Source organism: Rhincodon typus, chromosome 30, assembly GCF_021869965.1.
Source record: "Rhincodon typus isolate 14 chromosome 30, sRhiTyp1.1, whole genome shotgun sequence".
NCBI lineage: Eukaryota > Metazoa > Chordata > Chondrichthyes > Orectolobiformes > Rhincodontidae > Rhincodon > Rhincodon typus.
Genome location: NC_063361.1, coordinates 14,604,217 through 14,625,054, shown reverse-complemented (window position 1 = coordinate 14,625,054; position 20,838 = coordinate 14,604,217). Strand labels below are relative to the sequence as shown.

At 37.8% G+C, this 20,838-nt stretch overlaps 1 protein-coding gene and 1 long non-coding RNA gene across 2 annotated transcripts in view; both read left to right on the top strand.

Moving 5' to 3' along the window:
* LOC109929183 (speckle type BTB/POZ protein) overlaps positions 1–4,397 on the top strand; it is a 44,292-nt gene extending 39,895 nt beyond the window's left edge. The window contains exon 8 of the mRNA XM_020528978.2: positions 2,374–4,397. Coding sequence (XP_020384567.2) covers positions 2,374–2,518 — 145 coding nt within the window. The 3' untranslated portion in view covers positions 2,519–4,397. The remainder of the gene's footprint in view (positions 1–2,373) is intronic.
* The window catches only part of LOC125486576, a 135,934-nt gene that overhangs the window by 65,218 nt on the left and 49,878 nt on the right, over positions 1–20,838 (top strand). The window lies entirely within an intron of this gene.

Sequence of the window (20,838 nt, the reverse complement as noted above, 5' to 3'; positions counted from 1 at the left end):
TGGATTGGAGCAAAGTGGCTTTGTGCTGAGTGGAAAATCTATTGAAGTGAGGTTGCAGGTGAAGTAGTCACTTAAGGTGCATGTATTCGTGTTGAGCTTTTAGTTTAATTCAAGTTGATCCATTATAAAGTGAAGTTAAATTGATAAATGATTAAATTGGTATTAGATTCGGCGTTGAGAGTCAAATCAACTTGATGTCCTGGGTCTAATTTTACTAGAATGAAATGCTGAAGAGTAGAAATACTAAAATTCTGAATTGGAGTGGATAGTTGTGTTTTTGGATAGAAAAGGAAAGACATTAATTCTTGCAGTGTCAGGATAACTTCTGAAGCAGTTTGGACCTGTAGAGCATGAAACAATTGATGAGAACAGGAACCATTGTTCTCCTTAGTAGAGTTAGGGAGAATTTAAACTAACTTGCCAGAGGACTGGGCACCAGGAGGTAACATTTCAAGAGGAAAATCAAGGCACGCAAAGAATTGGAAGAGTCCAATTGAACTAAAGTAATAGATATTAGTCGGGGCAAGGGAATGCAGTCAAGCATAAATGAGCCATGCATTGCTCATAATGTGAATGTCCGAGAGGGGCCAAGTAATTGTTTTTGAGCAGTAGATGCAGATAGCAAAGTGGGAATAAGACGCAATACTCGATACCTGGTTCAATAAAAAGGGCAGTATTCAATGCTAAATACTCTTGAATGTGGACTGTATGAGAAGGCTAGTAAGAATAAGGGACAGCGGTATTGATTGAGGAGAATACAGCAGTTCTGGAGAGCACACCACCTGGAGGAATCGAGAGTAGAATCTATTTGGTTGCATCTTTAAAAAAAATAGAGGCATTGTTACTATACTGGGTGTGTTCTGTAGGTAAATTATGGGAAGGAACAAATTTGCAAGGAAATTAGAAAAGTGCAAAAACATAGAATATTTTTGAGGGATTTTTATATCCTAATGTAGACTGGGACAGTAGTAGTGTAAAGGCAGCAAGGGTGAGGAAGACTTTCTGAAATATGTTCAGAGGAATTTTTGATCAGTATATTTCTGACCCAATAAATGAAGAAGCATTGCTGGATCTTGTTCTGGGAAATGAGATGATAGGTCAGGTGTCAACAAGAGAACATTTTGGGGTCACTGATCATTGTATCATAAGACTTGGGTTAGCTATGGAAAAAGCTTTTGGCATCCTGAGTTTTAATAAATCAAAGTCTAAGAATGCACTAATAAGGAAATTATGGTGAGCCTTTATAAGACATTTTATTTCTGCCTTAACTATATTTATTGACCCATTTTGAACACTGCACTTCAGGAAAGCTGTGAAGCTGTTGGAGGGGATCAAGATATTCTCAATGTTTTCAGAAATGAGGGACTCTAGTTATGCGAATAGATTGAAGAAGGGCTATTCTCCTTCAAGAAAAGATAGTTGAAAGATTTGTCGGGCATGTTCAAAACCCTGTGTGTTCTGGACAATATAGATATTTTCATTTTTCAAAGGACAACTATTTGAAGAGGTTTGCAAATGAACCAAAAGCAACAGGAGAGAACTTTTTTCACGCAGTGTATAGTTGTGATCTTGAATGCACTGTGCATGTAGTGAGGATGGATTTCAGTTCTGGTTTTCGATAGGGAAATGGATATTTGCCTGATAAAAATAAATTGGTAGGGTTATAGGGAAGTCATGGGCAAGAGGGATTGGCAGAGGGCCCTGAGATTTGGGCACAGACAACATACAAAATAGTTGCCTCCTATGTTGTACCATTCTGTGATTGAGAAACAAAATTATCATTAAGCTATTTAAAGTCTGTAATAGTTAAAAATTGTACTTGTAGTCAAATGGAAAGGGGCTGTCTCATCTGCTTAAATGATATGAATGAGTGAATGCTTATTGCCACATACAGATAAATTGCTATAATTGCCAGAAGAGCTTCCCAACTCTCGTTAACATCATTTAGGTGAAATTAAGGTAATCTGCATAGCAATCAGATGGACGTACGCTCCTGTTTGTAGCCCATTAACTCCTTATTGTAGTCTTTTAAAGTTGCATATATGAAATAGTAGGCACTTTTCTGCCTTGTTGTTTCTTTTCTGTTTCCCGCTTGGACGTAATATTGGCAAAGTAGTAAATTTGCTGGTTTTATTTTGACTGTGTGTCCAGTTCTGTAGTCCACAAATGGCATTTTGTTAAAACTATTATGATTCTTTAAAATTCAACAAGCAAATTAAATGTATAAATTATGGGGTCTATATGAAGAAGTTTAAGTTGCAGCAAAGTACTGCAAAAAGGATATCTTGTCCTTACAATGGACATTGATACATTGACCATTAATGACCGTATGTGTATGTATATAATTTACTTATTTTTCTTTCTTCTTTACAGCCATGCATCTGATGTAATGGAAACATCTGGCTGGAAATCTATGGTTTTGTCCCACCCTCATCTGGTGGCTGAAGCTTACCGGTCACTAGCATCAGCTCAATGCCCTTTCCTCGGTCCTCCCCGCAAGCGGCTCAAGCAGTCCTAAAGACATTTAGAAAATGGAACGCATCATTTTAACAGCACTGACCCGACCACAATGTTGCACAATGCAATGTATGAAGCTTTCTGACGCGCTTCCCGCCATGGGAAAAGACCGTGCTTGGTGTGCTAATGACCCTTCTGCACTAAGCACTTTGGGGAGAAAAACAAACCACAAACTTTTGCTGCATTGTCTTGTGCCCCCTAGACCTGGCTGAACGGATTCCCGCTGTTTTTTTAACGGATGTTTTTAGATGTTGGCTCAGAAGCTTTCATTATGGGGGTGGGAGTTGGGGGGGAACGAAAAAGTTAGCCACTTAACTTGCACTACTTCATCTACTTCGTTTTGTGAACTTGAAGCCAGCTTCTGTCAGCACAAGAAAATGGATAGGGGCATCTAGAGTCAAATGGACAACCTCTAAATGGAGGAGGAGAGAAACACTCGGGCTGTGGGTGCCGTAGATGCCAATGGGCTTCTTTTGTCCTTCCACTGAAAATGCAAATACGTTGATGTCGTTAGCCGCATCTGACCCAAAGTTTGCAACAGCAGTCAAAAGAAAACTGTTTAAGTAGCACTTGTAATATCATTATAATAAAAAAAAAATTACAAGGGTAAAACGAATCCACACAAGTTTGGGTCAAATTTTAAAAGCATGGAAAGAAACCATTCAGTTTAGACTTTACCCTCCTGCTCCTAGCATTCTAAGCTCAAACTATGTTTAGATACATAAGAGCTATGGCTGTGTAAATGTGTTTTCAGATGATAGCTGAAGTTTCATGTATAGAATGTATGAAAAATGTGATGGGCATTTTTCTTGGATGGATTAGCAAATGGAACAAGAGTTGATGACCGCATTTTCTTGTTCACTGGAAAAAAACAAAAGTCCTACTCCAGCTTTTGAATTCAAACTTTTGTCAAACACATTCAACTATTTTTACCCGAGAAAGAAAAGGTTAATTTGTAGCAACTAGTTTCCAGGTTGCATTGCTTCCTTTGATTCATTGCTTTTCTGAAGTGGGGGAAACAAAATTTGAAATGGTTAATTCCCAAATTTTTCTTTGGAAATTATAAATAAAATACTATTTTGTATTGAAATGCCTTTTGTGTATTTCCTCTTCAGAGGAAATCCTTTTCCCCAGAAATTATATTGTGAAATATTGATTAATTGTATGGTTTTGACAGCAAATTCAGCTTTTGTTTAGTGAATAAATTTTGTGCAGAAATTATTTTTGAAGAGTCAGTCACTTAACAGAATTTGTATTGAAATTTTTTTCCAAACTCTTATTTATTGGAGCAAAGTCTGCTTATTTTGATTTGATTCAATAGTGTTTGTTATACCATGCTTTGAGGAAATCCCACTTATATGAAAAGACTGATCTCCTTTTGAGATGTGTGATTAAAGTGACTCTTGTATTGTCCTGTTACCAAGGTTGAAATCTCAATTTTACAAATGTTTTGAATGAGAATGGATGCTGCAAACAATCCTTGCAACCCTTATATTTAGTTATGAAACTTGGGCATAGTTTCTGTGAAGTCTGGCTGTGCTATCAAAAGTTTAAAGTTCTTGGCTTATTTTGTCTGTTTTTAAACAGAGGTTGAACAGGCCTGTATTCTCCCAGTGCTATTGTTTTGCTCCTTTTTGTTCCCTCTCCAAAGTAAGAAGATGGCGCAGTCTAAGAAAAATCGGACTGAAAACTTGTGATTGAGTTTGCATTGTGGCACTTTATTTTATTTTAAGTCAAAGCTGTACTCTGTACATCACAGCTGATGGCAGCATAGCTTTACATTCCTGAAACTATAAACTGTATGGTCTGCTTTGGTTGCTCATGTGAACATAACAAAATGATTTGTGGACAGGTTGATATATTAAAGTATGTCACCTATATATTTGTCCTTTTATCTACCAGCTTATTCATTCCATCATACTACACTGCTTCTTCAAACACTCCCATCTCTGATGCTCTCAGTTACTTGATAGAGCTCTGCAAATTTGCTTTTGAATATTTTTATATTTGTAATGCAATGCTAACTGAAGCTTTTCAGACACGCTACATCCCATGCAATACTTTGAATAGAAAGTATATTCAAATGAGTGCTGGATAAAATTGGTCTCTTTCAGATGGACATTTTTATTAGGACGGTTGAAAGTGAAAAACTGAAAACCCTTCCAGTAACCAATTAGTAATACACAAAACCAGAACATGAAAAGTCCTGTCAAAACTTTTTAAGCGGATAAAGCTAAGTATAGCGAAGGCAATTGGTGTACATCTGTAAAAATAAGGTAGATGTGGTTCTTTTAGTAATCATTTAGTAGGTATTGATGAAAGCACTAAAACTATAATTTCGAACTTGAGTGAGCTGAATATTTACAACTCCAAGTAATTTTCAGTTGGTTATAGATTTTAAAGAAACTTCTTGTCCAGAAATGTATAATAAAAAAGAAATGCCCAGTGTGTCAAATTGGATAGTATTTATTAACTATCCTTTGGCTGGGGAGGCACTACTTGTCCACATGATTTGAATTATTTACTAACTTATTGATAATCATCTTCCTGGTAAGCTTATTTTGGTAATTTTATATTTTTTAAACTATTTGCAATACTAAAACACCTGCAAAGAGCATTGTAAACCATAATTAAACTCTAACATAACACTGCATATTTTACTTGTGAACGTTTTTAACAGTTGTAACTTGCTTTGATATTCCATGACTTACCATCAAAGACCACAGGACGAAGATGCATTTGCTCTTTCAGTGTACCTACAGAAGACACTCTGGGAATTCAATCAAGACTGTGAGCTTGTAATTTTAGACGCATTGAGCCCAGGGCCTGCTAAAAGGTAAACTTCTCAAGATACTTTCAAAGGAGTCAAAGTGCAAATCCAAGGATAGCACGTGGTTAGCTTTAAAAATGTGGTTTTAAGCTTTATTGCACAGCTTAAATGTCAAGCTGAGTTCCGTGCTGTTTTAATGGCTAACAGGTTTGTTTCTTCATGAAACACTTAAGATTATGTGTGACTACATTTGTGCCTATTACTTTATAATTTCTTAACTAAAGTTTTAAAGAAAACTGTCACAATTAAGGATTATTAAAAAGGGGTTACAAAGATTACATTTCTATACTACTGTGAAATTCTGATTTGATGTGAAAGATGCTTGTCATAGCAATTCAACTTGCAGGTATTGTTGAACGGTGGAAAATTAGCTGCATAAATATGGAGAGAAGTCTGATGCACTATTGGTTAACCACTGAATAATTTTAGCTTTCCTAATTCCTTTACTTTTTAAATGTTGAATATTACTATCTATTTAGTTGAAATATGTGTATGTAGTTTACGTCCTATGAATCACCCATTTCAAACCATCCTGAGTGTGAAGTCTCGAGAGTGGCATCTTGGTCCAGAAATTAGTGATAGCAATTAGTACTGACTCCGTTATAAATCACCTTATCCAATTAAATAAACATGGATGAACTGAAAAAAATCATTTTTTATATATAATGGGAGGAAAAAAGAGGAATTGGAATTCTGTTTAATAAAATTTTTCAATTACTTTTTAAAGATACGAATCCCGAACCTGTAATCAACAGAATTGCTCAGGTAATTTGGTGAACTGAGGTTGAGTTTCCAATGTGTCTTTTCAATTAGTTGGCAATATAATGATCTGTGAGGGGAAGAAAAATGATTCGGAATAAATTCCCTGGTTTGTTTGTTTTCTTTGCAAGTCAGGGTCTCCACTTAATATGCAAATCATTTTCAAACACTGAATTTTCTTTTTGTTTATGTCAGGTGCTTTGTTTATTCTTAAATGACTGCAAATTATTCTATTCCCTACTCATGTAAAATGGTTTAATTTTATTGGTTTGCCATCTAATATCTTGTGTACCTTAAAGGTCACCTTTCAGATCAAGACTTCCCCTGATTTGTATTTGTTATAAGTTTATTTTAAAATGTTCAGTTCCTGTCCAGCAATTGCATTTCTGTTTGAGGCAGATGGGGGTTTACTTTCCAAGCGGACTCTGGATTGCAGTGTTGGAAAATGCTAAATTGCAATCTTTCAGTTAAACCATTTTAGGTTTCCGTCTGAGATCACTAAAGCCACTCTTCAGCTAATTTAATGCACTACATATGATAGCAAGAAACAACTTAAGCACTGGCTGCTGTAAAGACTTTGGGCCATGCATTCTGAAGGAGCCCATGCTAGAGACACTGTCCCAGCACATCTACAGCATTGCCATATTCTGTCTTGTCCATAATAATAAAAAAATAAGCTGGACAGATCTAATCCAGCCAATTACTGCACCAAACCATGGTGACTCGGGTCTGGGTTCGATTCCAGCCTTGGTGACTATGTGGAGTTTGCATGTTCTCCCCATGTCTGTGGGTTTCCGCTGGGTGCTCTGATTTCTTCCCATAGTCGAAGATATATAGGTTAGATGGGTTAGCAATGCTAAATTGTCCATAGAACTGTACAGCACAATACAGGCCCTTCAGCCCATGATGTTGTGTTGACCTATTATCCTACTAAGATCAAAGTACCCTGCATACCCTGCGTTATACTATCATCCATGTGCCTATCCAAGAGTCGCTTAAAAGTCTCTAAAGTATCTGACTCCACTACCACTGCCGGCAGCGCATTCCACATGCCCACCACTCTCTGTGTAAAGAACCTACCTCTGACATCTCCCCTATACCTTCCTCCAATCACCTTAAAATTATGCCCCCTCGTAATAGACATTTCCACCCTGGGAAAAAGTCTCTGGCTATCCACTCTATCTCTGCCTCATCATCTTGTACACCTCTATCAAGTCACCTCTCATCCTTCTTTGCTCCAATGAGAAAAGTCCTCGCTCCCTCAACCTTTCCTCATAAAACTTGCTCTCCAGTCCAGGCAGCATCCTGGTAAATCTCCTCTGCACCCTCTCTACAGCTTCCACATCCTTCCTATAATGAGGTGACCAGAACTGAACAATATTCCAAGTGTGGTCTAACCAGGTTTTATAGAGCTGCTGCATAAACTCGCGGCTCTTCAGTTCAGTTCCCCTGCCAACGAAAGCCAACACACCATACGCCTTCTTTACAACCCTGTCAATTTGGGTGGCAACTTTGAGGGATCTGTGGACATGGATCCCAAGATCCCTCTGTTCCTGCACACTGCCAAAAATCCTGCCATTAACCCTGTATTCTGCATTCAAATTCGATCTTCTAAAATGAATCACTTCGCACTTTTCTGGATTGAATTCCATCTGCCACTTTTTTGCCCAGCTCTACATCCTGTCAATGTCCCGTTACAACCTACAACAGCCCTCCACGCTGTACACAACTTCTGCAACCTTGTGTCATCAGCAAACTTACTAACCCATGCTTCCATTTCCTCATCCAAGTCATTGATAAAGATCACAAAGAGCAGAGGTCCCAGAACAGATCCCTGCGGAACACCACTGGTCACCGAGCTCCAGGCTGAATACTTTCCATCTACTACCACCCTCTGTCTTCTATTGGACAGCCAGTTTTGTACCCGGACAGTCAAATTTTCCTGAATCCCACGCCTCCTTACTTTCTGAACCTTATCAAATGCCTTGCTAAAATCCATATACACCACATCCACTGTTCTGCCTTCATCAATGTGTTTTGTCACATCCTCAAGGAATTCAGTAAGGCTTGTGAGGCATGACCTGCCCCCCTCAAAGCCATGCTGACTATTTCTAATCAAACTGTGCTTTTCCAAATAATCATAAATGCTATCTCTCCGAATCCTCTCCAATAATTTGCCCACCACAGAAGTTAGACTGACTGGTCTTAAATTCCCAGGATTATCTCTCTTCCCTTTCTTGCACAAGGAAATGGCATTTACCACCCTCCAATCTTCTGGTACTACTCCAGTTGGCAGTGAGGATGCAAAGATCATTGCCAAAGGGGCAGCAATCTCTTCCCACACTTCCTGTGGTAACCTTGGGTACATCCCGTCTGGCCCAGGGGACTTATCTATCCTCATGTTTTTCAAATTCTCTAGCACATCCTCCTTCCTAACATTAACCTGTTCGAGCATATATGCCTGTTTTCATGCTGTCCTCACAAACGTCAAGATCCCTCTCACTGGTGAATACTGAAGCAAAGTATTCATTAAGGACCTCCGCTACCACCTCTGATTCCGCGCACAAGTTCCCTCCACTATCCCTGATTGGCCCTACCCTCACTCTGGCCATCCTCTCATTCCTCGCATACGCATAGAACGCCTTGGGATTTTCCTTGATCCTACTTGCCAAGGTTTTTTCATACCCCCTTCTAGCTCTCCTAAGTTCATTCTTCAGTTCCCTCCTGGCTACCTTGTAGAGCTCTGTCCGAACCTTGCTTCCTCAACCTTAAGTAAGCTTCCTTCTTCCTCTTGACTAGATGTTCCACATGTCTTGTCATCCGAGGTTCCTTCCCCTTAACAACGCTTCCTTGCCTCAGTGGGACAAACCTATCCAGTACTTGTAGCAACTGCTCCCGAAACAACCTCCACATTTCTGTTGAGCATTTCCCTGAGAACATCTGATCCCAATTTATGCTCCGCAGTTCTTGCGTCTAGTGTCCATGGATGTATAGACTGGTTGGATTAGCCATGCGGGATTACAGGGATAAGGTTGGGGTTTCTCTGGGTCGGATGCTGTTCAGAAGGTCAATGCAGACTCGTTGGGTCAAATAGCCTTTTCCCGCACTGTAGGGATTCTATGATTGTAGCAGTGATAGAAATGTGTTGTTGACAGGTGAACAGGGTACTTACCTGCCAATGACCTGCTTAGTTTGGATTCTGCAGGGGGCACTTGGTCCCAATCAGTTTACAGCCTTGGCCCAAACTAGAACTCCAGAAGTGAGCTGAGAGTGACTGCCTTTGGCATCAAGGAATCCTTGCAAGTCAGAATCAGCTGAAAACCCTTTCATTGACTGGCAGAATACAATGAAGGAAGATAGTTGTGGTTGTTGACGATAAACCATTTCAGGCCAGGGCATCACTCAGTACTTCCTGGGTACACCTTGTGCAACTGCCTCATAAACCATCAACGTTCAATAGAATGAACAATTCCTGTGATACTGAAGCGGTTCATTGTAACACGCAGCCTAACTTGGATGACTGTCAGACTTGATCTAATCAGTGGCAAATAACACTGATAAGTGTCAGGCAATGACTATCTGAAATGAGAGAATCTAACCATTTTGTAGTTATCATGAAACAGTATTGTTGCTGAGTCTCCAACCATTAACCTAGAATTAATCATTGTGAGAAATGGCATACAAACTCTATCGGTACAAGTAGCTCAGAGGCTGAGAATTTTGCGATGAATAACTCCAAATCCTTTCCACCATCTGCGTACCATAAGATAGGGGTGTGAAGGTGTATTTTTTTTTTTAACCTGACCTTCATGAGCACAGTTTCAGTTGCATGCAAGACACTCATCAATTCAGGACAAAGCAGGTCTTATGATTAACACTCGTTCCCTCCAGTCCTAATGCACAGTGACCGCAAGATGTACCATCCACAAAATGTGCAACTCAGCAAGGCTGTTTTACTACCACCTTCCCAATCTGCAACCTGAATCATGTAGAAGACCAAGGGCAGCAGGCACATGCTAACTTGCAAGTCTCTTTCAAGCCATTTATCATCCTGATGTAGAATTTGATTGTTGCACCTTTTACTGTAACTGAGTCAAGGTCATGGAATATACTGCAAAACAGTATTGTGCATATACCTGCATCATGAACTAGATGTTAAAGATGGATTGCTATCACTTTGTCAAGGGCAATTAGGATGGGAAATTAATGCAGCTTTGCAATGTTCCAATACTGTGAATGAATTAAGCAAAAAGATGAATATCAAGATTCCATGGTACCAGTTAAAGAAGCAATGGAGTTTGTGTTTCCGTGAAACATTCTTTTGGATTGTTGTAACCATGGCAGATGATTGGAGTAAGGAGCTACTTATCATTTTTCTGAGGTTTCTACTGACTTCCTGAAGTTAATGTGAGAAACTGAACGCCTACAGACATTCTGGGCATTTGTTTGCTGTTGGGGCTGCTGTCTTGACTGTGAATGCAAATCTAATAGATGAATCCTTCCCTATAATGGAATATGTTAGAATTTACAGTACAAGTGTTTGGGAGCAATTTGGCTTTTTCTGAATCTGTACTATTGAATGAAATAACTTGTATGGTTTTAAATCTATTCCTAGAAGCTGAATTTTAGTCCATTTAAGGAGATATTTTATTTGAAGGATGCTATGGTATATTGTTATATGGAGTGCATTTTCTGAATTATCATCTCTCCAATGCATGATATCATTACATTAGCTAATCAGGGGATATTGCTTTCTCATTTATGATTAGAGTATAGCAAAATCTTCGGAAAGGTGCTCTAGAGATGCTTGAAAGACTTCTGTGGATCAGAAGAGTCCATTTATGAGCATTAGAAGTCCTGGTGAAATATTTTATATTCATTTGTGAACAATCTGTACATTCCAGTTATTGGTCACGTTGGAGTGCCGTTAATTGCCTGCCATTAACTTCAAGGAAAACAACCTGCCTATCCACATTCCTTGGACAGGAGATGAACTCCTGCATTCCCGACCAAGTAAATTTAAAGGATTGCATTCTGTATCTGAGAGCAGCTGAAGTGTTAATGAGGACAGTACAATTCGATCAAGTCTGTGGGGCTAGTGAACGAAAAAGTCAACTAGGTGTTTTTGATCACTACCCAACTTCTATTGGTTGAAAGTTTGCAAGGCCGTCAAATACCAGGAGCGAAGACTGCTGTGTTTTTCCACACAAACTATTGCTTCTTGTAAATAACTTTGAATTAATATAACTAATATTATGGCCATTCTGTTTTTTAAATGGTTTGCTGATTGTTCCAGATATATCAACTCAATCAAAATAAAAGATAAATCCAACCACGATTTAAACATGATGCGTTGTCCAGTCAAATATATTGATTGAACATGAAGTGATAGGAAGGTTTTGTAGCAAATTTTATGGATGACGCATCAGGAATTCCAGCCACTACTGATCTATTCCACAATTTCTGCCAAACATGGGTAAGCAGGAAAAGTCTCGAATACTAATTCCCATTTAGCTGGATGACCACTGAAACGTTCACAGTACTGGACTAATGAAATATTATTGGGGAAAGATAATGGGTTTTAACATAGTCAAATGAAATGAATGCATACTGGAACAGGCAACAACTTTTTATATTTGGAAAATAGCTTTAACTTAGAAGATTTCTCATGAACTTTTGCAGAAGAAATGGATGCCATGCACTTGCGGATGAGATGCCAAAATATGGTTCAAAAGAGAAACCTTGCACAAGCTTTTAAAGATGACCAGGGAAAGAAGCAAGGTACAGTGGTTTAAAGAAGGATCTCCATAGTGAGTGAGCAAGGTGACTCCGAGCTCTGCCATTAATGGTGGAAGAAAGTTCAAACATATCAGAACTGCAGTACGTGGGCTGGCCTGCAAGAAGGTGTTGATTTTGGATATGCTGCTGTAGGTTAGGAGAGCAGTGGAGGTCTGTGAAATCTCAGGTGATTGATCAGTGGAACAGCATGCACATGTTCAGAGCAGATTTTTAACTGAGATGTACTTTGAGCAGGATGTTGCATAGGTTCGGATAAGCTGTATGTTGGAGAAGACAAGTCTAGGCATAACAGTACAGTTAGAATCTGCATCCTTTGGATTTCCTAAGGGTGAGAGCAAATGAAGTGGAGACCTGTAATTTCTGATCAGATTATGGCTTTTGAAGTGTTCATTGAAATTTAGCATTTGCAAATTTCGTGGTTTCGTACTGACTTAGCCAGGATGAGGATTATACCTAGGGTAGCACTTAGTTATCATCAGGGGTTGAATAAGAATACTTGTCAGCTTATTATTCAATTGGAGGATGTTCAGGCAAACGATTTGAAAATATGCGCTGTGATCATGGGATTAATGTTCGTGGTGGAAAGAAATGTCATTGGCATAATTATCGAGAAAGGCCAGATAATTATAGTTTATCACTGAGGAACAATGTTTCAACAAAAGGAGGAGCTTTGAAGAGAACATTGAAGTACCCCACATCTGGAACTTGCTTGTACACTAAGGTTGGAAATGGGAGGGAAAATTCTGTTGTGACTGTTGATGATACAGTGAAAATTTCAGGACTCTGTCAATTTTGTTTTAAAATGACTTCACATTGTGTAAAGAAACATTTTCTGCACATACATATTTGCTATTGAAGTGTTACGCAGTTTGGCTCAAGTTTTGGAATAGTAATAACCTTCAAAATAATGAGATATTTTGTGCTTTACTTCTGGAAGCAGCACATCACAGCTGCTGATTTTACATTCTTTGAAGTAACACATATGGAAAAGAGGTAACTGAGACAGCAAAATTTACCTTGGTGCTTTGGACTTCTGAGCTTCATAAAGGTTTTAATATTTTATTCAGAGATGACTGCAAATGTAATGCTCAGATTGAAGAAAAATTTCTGTTAAAAGTCTGAAGATGTTGTTTAAACCATTAATGTATTTATATCAAAACACTATACCTATAAAATTGCTGCTTAGTCAGCCTCCCAAATTCCATAGTCTAGGCTCGTAAGGAGAACTCTAACAAAACTCTGCAGCACATATATAACTGAGTAATAATCAGGCAAGTGTGATTGGAAGTCAATGTAGACTCACGTTTTATTTATACTCGTCCACTGCCATATCTAACTTCATTCAGTGCTGCTATCAATAACACAAGAACTGTTGGCAGTTTACCAGTTAGGGCAAGGTCATGACTTGCCAGTCAGTATTAGATTTCCACATGATCTAAAGGAGTTGGCCATTTTAATGATTGAGAGGACTCGGCACATAGAAATGCACACGTAGTTTCTTCATGTCTGCAATTACAGTACAGCTATGAATTTTTAATACTTTTTGATTTTCTGTTCATGCCTGTGAATCTCTTGTTTCACAGTAACAGTTCAGATCAGGCTAAGTGCGAACTGTGTGAATTTTGCACGAGATCTCAGCCAATCAAAAGTTTTGTCACCCTTATCATTGATTAATCTAATGCATCTCAGTCAATATTCTAACAGAGTTATTTTTCATAATCAACATGATGAGAACAAATCCTTTTTGACTGAGGGCAGGTATGAGTTTTACAGGATATATATCTAGATTCTGGTGTTATCTTACAATCTGATTCATTTTCAGGTCAAATGAAAAGGACTACCTAACATTTAATGTCTGTGCATTTCAGTGACAACTGCTTAAATTGTCACAATGTTGGTGAATAATTAAATGTTTTGTTGCTGAAAGTAATTTTAAGAAATGCACTCATCAATTAATATTACAAAAAATGACTAAGATCAGTTATTTTCAATGTATCTCTATTATACCATCAAGTCTGGGTGTGCCTCTCAACTACCCTGGGTATCCACTTGAGCAAGAATGTTTGTCTATCAGCTCAGTGAGAGGCTCATGGAAAGACTTGACATACAGGCATGATGTATAATTATCACGTGTAATGCTTTAAACATCACTATTTTTCATAATTTATGTGGTATAAAGTGAAGGGCCAATGAAGTTTAGCACTATCTTGGTAATTTCAAATCAACTATTTCATTTTTTTATTAGTCCGAGGAATCCTGAAGTTATGAATTAAATATTGTTTTGCACCCCTCACTTCAGTTTCCTTAAGAAATTGGACACAAATCCTTAACTGCAATGTCTTTTATTGCCTATGTTTGTTTGATCTTGAGTCAAATTGCTTAAAGTATAATCATTTAGACCAGTAGTGATGTTTTTCCTTTACCTGGTCATGTACCTTGTCCTTAAAACACAAATGTATTAAACCAGAAGGAGAGAGTTGTACCTTTTCAGTAAATAAAATGGTGCTGACAAATTGGTGGTATTAGCAGAAAATGTGTGTAGAAAAACCGTGCAGGAGTTGGCTATTCAGCCCTTTTGGGCCTGCACAAACATTCAATATGACCATGGCTGATTACGCAATTTCAGTATCCCACTCCTGCTTTCTCTCAATACCCCAGATCCCTTTTGCTGCAAGGACTTTGTCAAGCTCCCTCTTGAACATATGTAGCAAATTGGCCCCAACAGCTTGCTTGGTAGAGAATTCCACAGGTTCACAACTGTGGAAAAAATTCTTCCTCATCTCAGTCCTGAATGGCTTACCCTTATTCTTAGACTGTGATCCCTAGTTCTGGACTTCCTCAACATTAATCTTCCCAATCTATTAGCCAACTGCAAATAAACATTCTGGCAAGGTAGGCTGGTGAATTCTTTAAAAGATCTCTTCAAAATGGTGTTATTTATTTTCCGCCATCTCAGTTTAAGTAAAGATTACATTCTGCCACTTCTACAACTTTATGAATCCAAACTTCTGTGGGTTTTGCAAAAATTAAGTGTCTAAACGTACTTCCACAGGACTAATGTTTACTTTAGCTATTTCATTTATAATAAACTTGCAAGAACTCTTACAGTTTCTTTGTATTGTTTGGCTAGCTTTTCTTTCCCTGCCTTTTAATGAATTTATTGGTCATCTAGTGTTGTTTATATACACTCAATCCAGAAATATACTGCACTTGCAATCATTTAAGCCTCTACTTTCAGCTAATACTGCCTTTATCTGTCTTAGTAACCACAGATGAATACTTGTTGCTGAGCTAATGGAATGTGTTTTGTTGAATATGTTGGGGAACATTGTTCAAATGATTCTGTGTTCATTAACTGCTATATATTTGTCTGTTTACCCAATCAGCTGTGCTCATGCTCACAGAATTGGCTTTGCATTGAACATTTTGGCCTTTATGTTGCTCTCAAACTTAACATGGAATTCAATTGTATTATGATCACTTCTTCATGATCATTTAGTGAGATTGCTAATTAACCCTGCCTCATAACACAATTCTAGGTCAAATATGGCTTCATCTCTAGTGGTTACATATCGCTCCAGGAAACTGCAGCAAAAGTATTCTACTCGCATGTTGACCTGACTCTCTGTCCTAAATTTATTTATGCAGTGCAAATGATTCAAGACTCAATTTTTTTAATTGCCTTTGTTATACTCTTCAATTATTTCATTCCCAACGTTATACTCCCCAATTATTTCTTGCTTAATATTTTGATCAACATTGTAACGACTAGTAAGGGTTTATATAAATTACTGCAAGCACCATTTCTGACCTTTGTTATTTCTAATTTCCCCTCATGCCGCTTCTATGTTGTGATCTTCTAAGACAAAATCCTTTTTCACTATTGTACTCCAAATTGTCTGTTACTATCAGGGCTACTCTTCCATTCTACTTGTCTTTTTGAAGTGTGTACCGTGGTACATATTTATTTCCCAATTTTGGTCACCTTTTAATAAATCTTTCTCTAATAATACTTCCTGAAAGCATTAAAAATCCTTTATGCTGCCAATTTGTGTATCTTATCATAAACCTTCCACGAGATCCAGTCAAAGAGAAAGGGAGAAAAAAGTAAACTAGCCTCTTTATCCTCGTGCTATGTCAATGATGCCTGGTCGTCTTTATAGAACTGCTCCAGTCAGCAGTAAGCTGGATCCACAGATTGCAGACAATCACTGGCCCTAGTGCCTCCTATTCTTGTAATATTAAGATAAAAAATTATAGTACTCCAGTAAGGAATACAGAAACATAGCTGAGCCATGACAACTTACTATTAATTATTACTGTCTATGAATAAGAAATGAAGATAAATAGAACTGATGTTTCAAAATGTAGTCAAAGCTCAGGATACCTTTGACTTGCATTATGCAAAATGAAACAAAAGGATTTTTCTATAATGCTCAAAGCAAAGTTCAATATGGTAAGAGAGCAAGCTAATGTTTCAAGACTTGATGAGTCATCTGGACTCAGAATATTAGCTTGCTGTCTTTCTCCTTGGAGGCTGCCTGACCTGCTGTGATCTCCAGCATTTGTTTTCAGTATGGATTCTAGCATCTGCTCCTTCAATATGGTCAGCCTTTACTTTTTGAAGATGTAACTGTTCGTAACATTTTGCTATAATATAGATTATTATCCATGAACAGCAGCATGTCTTCTGTACCACATTTGTGACCTGGGACTTTGAATTAGGTGTGCATCTGCTACAAAATTGTGTCAGATACCATCTGAAGATGGGTATTCTTGAAGCTTCAACAGAGACAAAAAAAGGCAAGGCCCTCAAATATTTTGACTTGATCTTGCTCGCTTATATTTTCTTCCCTCCCCATCCCCTACTTTCCATTTTTCTTTTTACTTAAGTTGCATGCTCTCTCTCTCAATTGACGAAATGAGGAAGTACTGAGTTCACGTCTGAGTCCAGGATTGAAGACAAGAATCAAGACTGTTCTCCCTAGAATGGAATTGAATCACCAACACACATTTTGCAAAGCTGTCAATGGACCAAGTTTAATGTATTACAGCCATTTCAACAAAGATAGTGAATATCTTGAATGCTGATATTAGGCTACAGTCAGACCACCAGGAAGTGATGAGATGCTGTCTAACTTGGAAATTACAGTTTAATTTAGAACAGTGAATGTGGTGATGACGACAGTTTTCAGGTCATTGGTTTAAGTACTGTGTAGTGTTAGGCAGCTAAGCCTTCAATGATTCAATTTGTAGTGCAAGTGAGAGGTAAAGATGATAAAAATCCAAACAAAAGTTTGTTAAATTTCCAACAGTAATTAAAATCTGATGCACTGAGACTGTGTGTAAAGTTTAATTTTCAATGCCAGAGGCATTATTGGCCTAAATTAAGACTTAGCACTTCATTTAAAACTTCATTTACATCAGAACGGAGATGCCTGAACTTTTTGAGTTTAGTCTGTGTGTGTGTGAGAGATTCTGGAGGAGCCACGACCATCCTGATGGCAATTTCCAGGTTTCCACGTTTGATGGAGTGGACAGCCCTTGTAGGTCGCTACCTGACTTAAACTTTGTTTATTTCTTTTATAAAATTTGGTCCATTTTTGTCCTTAAAAAAGCCCTAATGTCATTTAATTTGTACGCTTTAGGTTCCTGAGAGTATTTAATGTGGTAAGCAAGCAGAAATGCTCAAAAGCAAACCGTGTGTAATCAGTACATTTACAGCCTTTCTCATTTAGCAGCACATTTTAACAGGTAAATTAATACGCATCGTAAATGAAAATATCAATGGTCATGAAGTCCTCAGTAATTTTATTAAAATTCCTGTTCATTTCTATGAAAAAAATTCAATAGGACTATGGCATTAATTTGCACTATTTAAATTGAGAGTTCAGGGGATTAGTCTGTGCTGGAAAATAGATAACACTTTTGTGAATAATTTAGAATACATTAACTTGAGTTGATTAAATTCAAAATCTCCAATGCCTATAAATCGCACATATGGCTATAATCCCAATAAAAAAAACTCTATCTAGTATGTGTCTATCTTTTTTTACAATCCCCATAACCTAACACTGTTATAAATTGGATACTAGAGAGCTGCTCGCTTCAACTGAAATAAACTGGAGGACAGCAGTTGATAAGTCACACAAAGGACCATGTGGAAATCTAACATTCACGTTATTAGGCTGTCCTAGACCAGGGGATCTTTGTACTAAAATCATAATGAGCTCAATCTATTGAGTTTTACTGAGTTGCATTTTGTACTCTCACTCCAGATTTTTGTAGATCATCTCCTACTGTGTTAGTTTTACAAGTGACTTCTTTAAATGTGAACTACTAGTATCAGTAGCCCTTTTAAACATGAAGTCTGATCCTGCCTTCATTAAGGCCAGATTTATATTGGAGGTTTAAGTAATAATAAACAACTCCCTGGTTTCATTATCTTCTGTTATTGAATTTACAGCCAAGGGATTCTGTCAATACAAACTATAAGCTGAATCTGAACCCTTGGACCTAGTTGGATTTGTGTGACTCAGTTCCACACAAACCTTACCCATAACCATTGGAGATTACTAAAATAAGGGCACATAGCTTATTCCATTATTTAATCATTGGCACAGAGTTTACTAGTCACCCACTCTGTGGCTGTATGTTGATAACAGAAAAATTGCATGCAGTTGAATAATTTCTTAAGAATATCTTTTAATTTGTTTTTGAAAAATCATCCTGTAACTCTGACTTAAGCCACGCTTGCATCTTTAGGGATCCACATAGGTGGATCTATTGAGTATTCTTCCAATCTTGGGGATCTCACCATTTAAGTTACACTTCTTTTTATTCTACATCATCCTTCATCTTTCTCTGCATTGAATTACATCTGCGATCCATTTACTTCCAATTAAATGAATACAAACAGGACCTAGAGGTGTAATCTGCTTCACCACTAGGTGGCCCACTGCTTTGAATGTTTTCTGCTATCATCATGAAATCCCTGATTTTATTACAAAATTTGGCTTGTTATTTTTCAGAATAAAGTAAGCATCCACTAAAATAGCTTAAATTATTTGACAATGATTGTTACAATTTCTCTTTGATCCTCTATTTGCCTGTTACTGTCTACTGTAGTTGTTTCATCTTAAGTACTATGATTAATTTTAGTGTTACTTGATACATCTGCTGGTCACTAGTTATTTTTATGCATTTAACCTAGCTGATGTCTGTCACTGAAAAAATGATAATTTTTCACATTGGAAGTTTGTTACATTGGTTACAATATGTTGAGAGGTCTAGCTGCCAAGAAAATTGATTACTCAAAAAATTCATTAAGAGAAACATCTGTTCTGGAAATGATGGTTGTAGAGGCAAGATGCTGTCAGGGCATAAAGCAACAGGTATAAAACATCTTTCTGAAAAAAAAAAGGTACAGGAAATCTGAAACAAAAACAGAAATAGCTGGAGAAACTCAGCACATCTGACAGCATCAGTAGAGAGAGCAAAGCAAGAATGATGACCCAAACTGTTAAGTCTGCTTTCTCTCCACATGTTACCAGACCAGTTGAGTTTCTCCAGTTATTTGTTTGTGTTATTGAAATTTGTTATTTTTTAAAAGTTTGCTCATACATGTCTCTTTTTTATTTGTGTTTAAATGTTTTGAGGCCGTGGGTAGGTCTGCATTCATTTTTAACACTTCAGTTCTATACCTGAAGGGTAATTATTCACCTACACACTGCAGAGTGCTTCTTTCTTTGGCTTTTACTACTGGGCAGTGTGCTGACTCAGGCCCGGAGTAAACCTCAGCTGGAAAGGGGTTTGAACTCCAAGCTGTTGGTGTTGATTGATTGGATCTGCATCCTAGGCATTTAAAATACTGATCTAACTGAGCTTCTCCCCACCACCTCCATTTAATTCTACAAATCCCTGAAAATATAGCAAATAGACTTTTGTTCAGCTATTTCAGTCCAATGGCTCCTTCAATGGAACTGGATAGACAAATGCAACACTGAAAGAATGTCAATATATGATCGTCAGGAAAAATTGATGGAATTTTTGTTGGTGTCTATAACTGAGAATCTAACTATGTTTAGACTGTTTCTGAATTAATTGGTAGTGCAGTTCTCCGAATTGCACTAGCCTCCGGAATTAGAGAGGAAGACTTTGCAGGGTTGACTGAGCTGAAATTAATCCCATTCTGATTATAAATTGGCCATCAATAATGTGTCTAGCTTGCTTGTTGAACTTTGCAGTGATTGAGTAGAGCTGAGTGGTTTGCTAGGCTGGTTCAGAGGGTATTAAAGGCCACAAGTATAGCAGGCCAGAAGTACAGTATGGAGCAAGAGTTGCAACTGGGTTAAATTGCTTTTCCTGAAGCAAAAGTTATTTTTGTGATAACAATGTGTTGACACGTTTGAGCTCTGTTTTACTATTTGCCATATTGCAATTTAACACAACGTTGTTATTTCTAGTCTGGTGGCATTAACTACTAAGCACTTAAACCATATTAAAACAACTTTTTTCAGGCTTGCTTTTTTTCAATCCTAGTTTAGAATTGTGAATTCCGGGACAGCGCACAAAGCTGGAATAAACGTGTCCTTTTCAGAGCGGCAGGCAGTGACGAGTGGGGTGCCAAGGGTTCAGTGACGGGACCCCAGCTGTTCACAAAATAGTTTAATGATTTGGATGAAGGAATTGAATGCAATATCTCCAAATTTGCAGATGACACTAGACTGGCTGGCATGTGTGCTGTGAGGAGGATGCTAAGAGGCTGCAGACTGGCTGAATGGGCAAATACTTGGCAAATATAATAAAATGTGGATAAATGTGAGGGTATTCACTTTGGTCACAAAAACAGGAAAGCAGGTTATTATCGGACAGTTTAGAAAAAGGTGAGGTGCAACGAGACCTGAATGTCATGTTGGAACAGTCGCTGAAGG